The sequence below is a fragment of the Sinocyclocheilus anshuiensis genome, unplaced genomic scaffold (assembly GCF_001515605.1).
Source record: "Sinocyclocheilus anshuiensis isolate Anshui unplaced genomic scaffold, SAMN03320099.WGS_v1.1 scaffold4225, whole genome shotgun sequence".
In the NCBI taxonomy this organism is placed as follows: domain Eukaryota; kingdom Metazoa; phylum Chordata; class Actinopteri; order Cypriniformes; family Cyprinidae; genus Sinocyclocheilus; species Sinocyclocheilus anshuiensis.
In genome coordinates this window covers 102-1,859 of record NW_015556053.1, presented here as the reverse complement: position 1 = coordinate 1,859, position 1,758 = coordinate 102, and the positions used below count along the sequence as shown (strand labels likewise).

General features: G+C 35.2%; 1 gene segment (V, D, J or C); it reads right to left on the bottom strand.

Annotated features, from left to right (window-relative positions):
• Positions 1-124: 124 nt before the first annotated feature.
• On the bottom strand, positions 125-657 carry LOC107676176 (Ig kappa chain V region K29-213-like). The segment is given in 2 exon segments: positions 125-474; positions 574-657. Coding segments are annotated over 2 exon segments (432 nt in total).
• Positions 658-1,758: the final 1,101 nt, after the last annotated feature.

The following is a 1,758-nucleotide window of genomic DNA, read 5'->3' as shown; positions in this document are numbered from 1 at the left end:
TTATTAGTGTTTGTGTTGATCAGTGTTGTGTGTGATTGTGTTGTAGAGCAGCTGCAGTGTCTCTCAGCTGTATCAGTGCAGTCACTGTGACTCTGACTGACGGAGGTTTTTGTACGACTCTTTATCAGTGTGTGGACACCCAGTTATTATTTATATGGTTTATTGCAAAACAGTAATAGTCTCCTGTATCTTCAGTCTGGACTGCACTGATGGTCAGAGTGAAATCAGTTCCATGATCAGCTCCATTTCCACTGAATCTAGATGGAGTTCCAGTATAAAGGGTTTTGATGCTGTGAACTAAAAGTTTAGGAGTTTCTCCAGGTTTCTGCAGGTACCAGGAGAAACAGTTCTTACACCAACCGTCTGACTGATGTCCAATAGCGCTGCTGGTTTTACAGGTCAGAGTGACTGTCTGTCCGTTCTGAACATGTTTCTCTGTTGGAGTCTGAATTACAGTCACCTGTCCTGTAGAGTCTGAAGAACAATTAAAACACATGAAACTGCTGAACTGAAAAAAAAGATGCTTTTTACAGAAAATCATAAAGAAGCTAATAAAACAGAATGATGCCTTACCTTGAAAATGCATTCCTAAGATCAAGAGAAAGATGAATGTCATTGTAGTTGTTGTGTCTGTTATTATAATAAACAGTGTCATTCATGAAGTGTTAAACTCACAGCACTATAAACACTCTCAGAGCACTGAAGCATGTGCTGACGATGCAAAGTGACTCTTGCTATTTAAATCATTAACTTGAAGTCTAGTTCACTCTCGAAGACTTTTAAAAGATCATTTCTCACGCTACAGTGTTTCATCTTCCGTCTTTACTGAGACACTGCAGATGACTGAATGTGTCGTAATGTTACAATCTATAACTAAATTAAACTGAGAGATTTATGAGGAACGGCAACAAATGCATCACTAACAGCGACTAAAATGTTCAAATTAAATTTTTAATTTAAAGTAAAATAAGAGGGTGATTTAAATTGACAAGTTTAATGACGTCAATTATTCTCCACAGCTGGACAAAACACTTGATAAATGATCATAAAATCAACCAGTATGGACAAAAATGGCTATAATCTTCAATACATGTAACATCTTTCTGTCACTGTTTGACATTTAGATACCAATTTAGATTTCACAATTTTAAACATTCCTGAAACTTCAGCAGTATTAATATTATGTTTCACTGTATCTATGAATATGTACTGCACTCAGTCCTTTATCTTTGTCTGTATGAACGCAATCTAAAGTGATATGTTGAAGATAACTGATCATCAGCTATATTTGCCAAATGCTCCTGTCTGCTGATGGTCAGATAAGTGTTGATTCACATGCTAGTGATGCCCCCTTCTGTGTGTACAGAGAATAAACCAATCAACATCGTTCTATTAATTTACAATATTAATGTGTTGTTCTTTTATTTAACTGGGGTTTAATTTTGTAAAAAAATATTTGAATGTGTCGATTTAATATGTGTTCATTTGTTTGGGGACCAAAAATATATGAATGTGTCGATTTAATATGTGTTCATTTGTTTGAGAACCACACATGTCACACTCATTGAAAGGACTTTGGAAAGATCCTGGTGATTCTCTTGGAAAATATGGTTACTTTACTGAGCTGAAACTAGACTTGATATTAAAGATCATCTGCTCATACATTCATAAACAATCTTAATGTTTGACTGTTTGGCAGAGCTCTAATGTGATTTTCAGAGTTAAATGTTTAGATTATGAGGTGTTTATTAAGGGTTT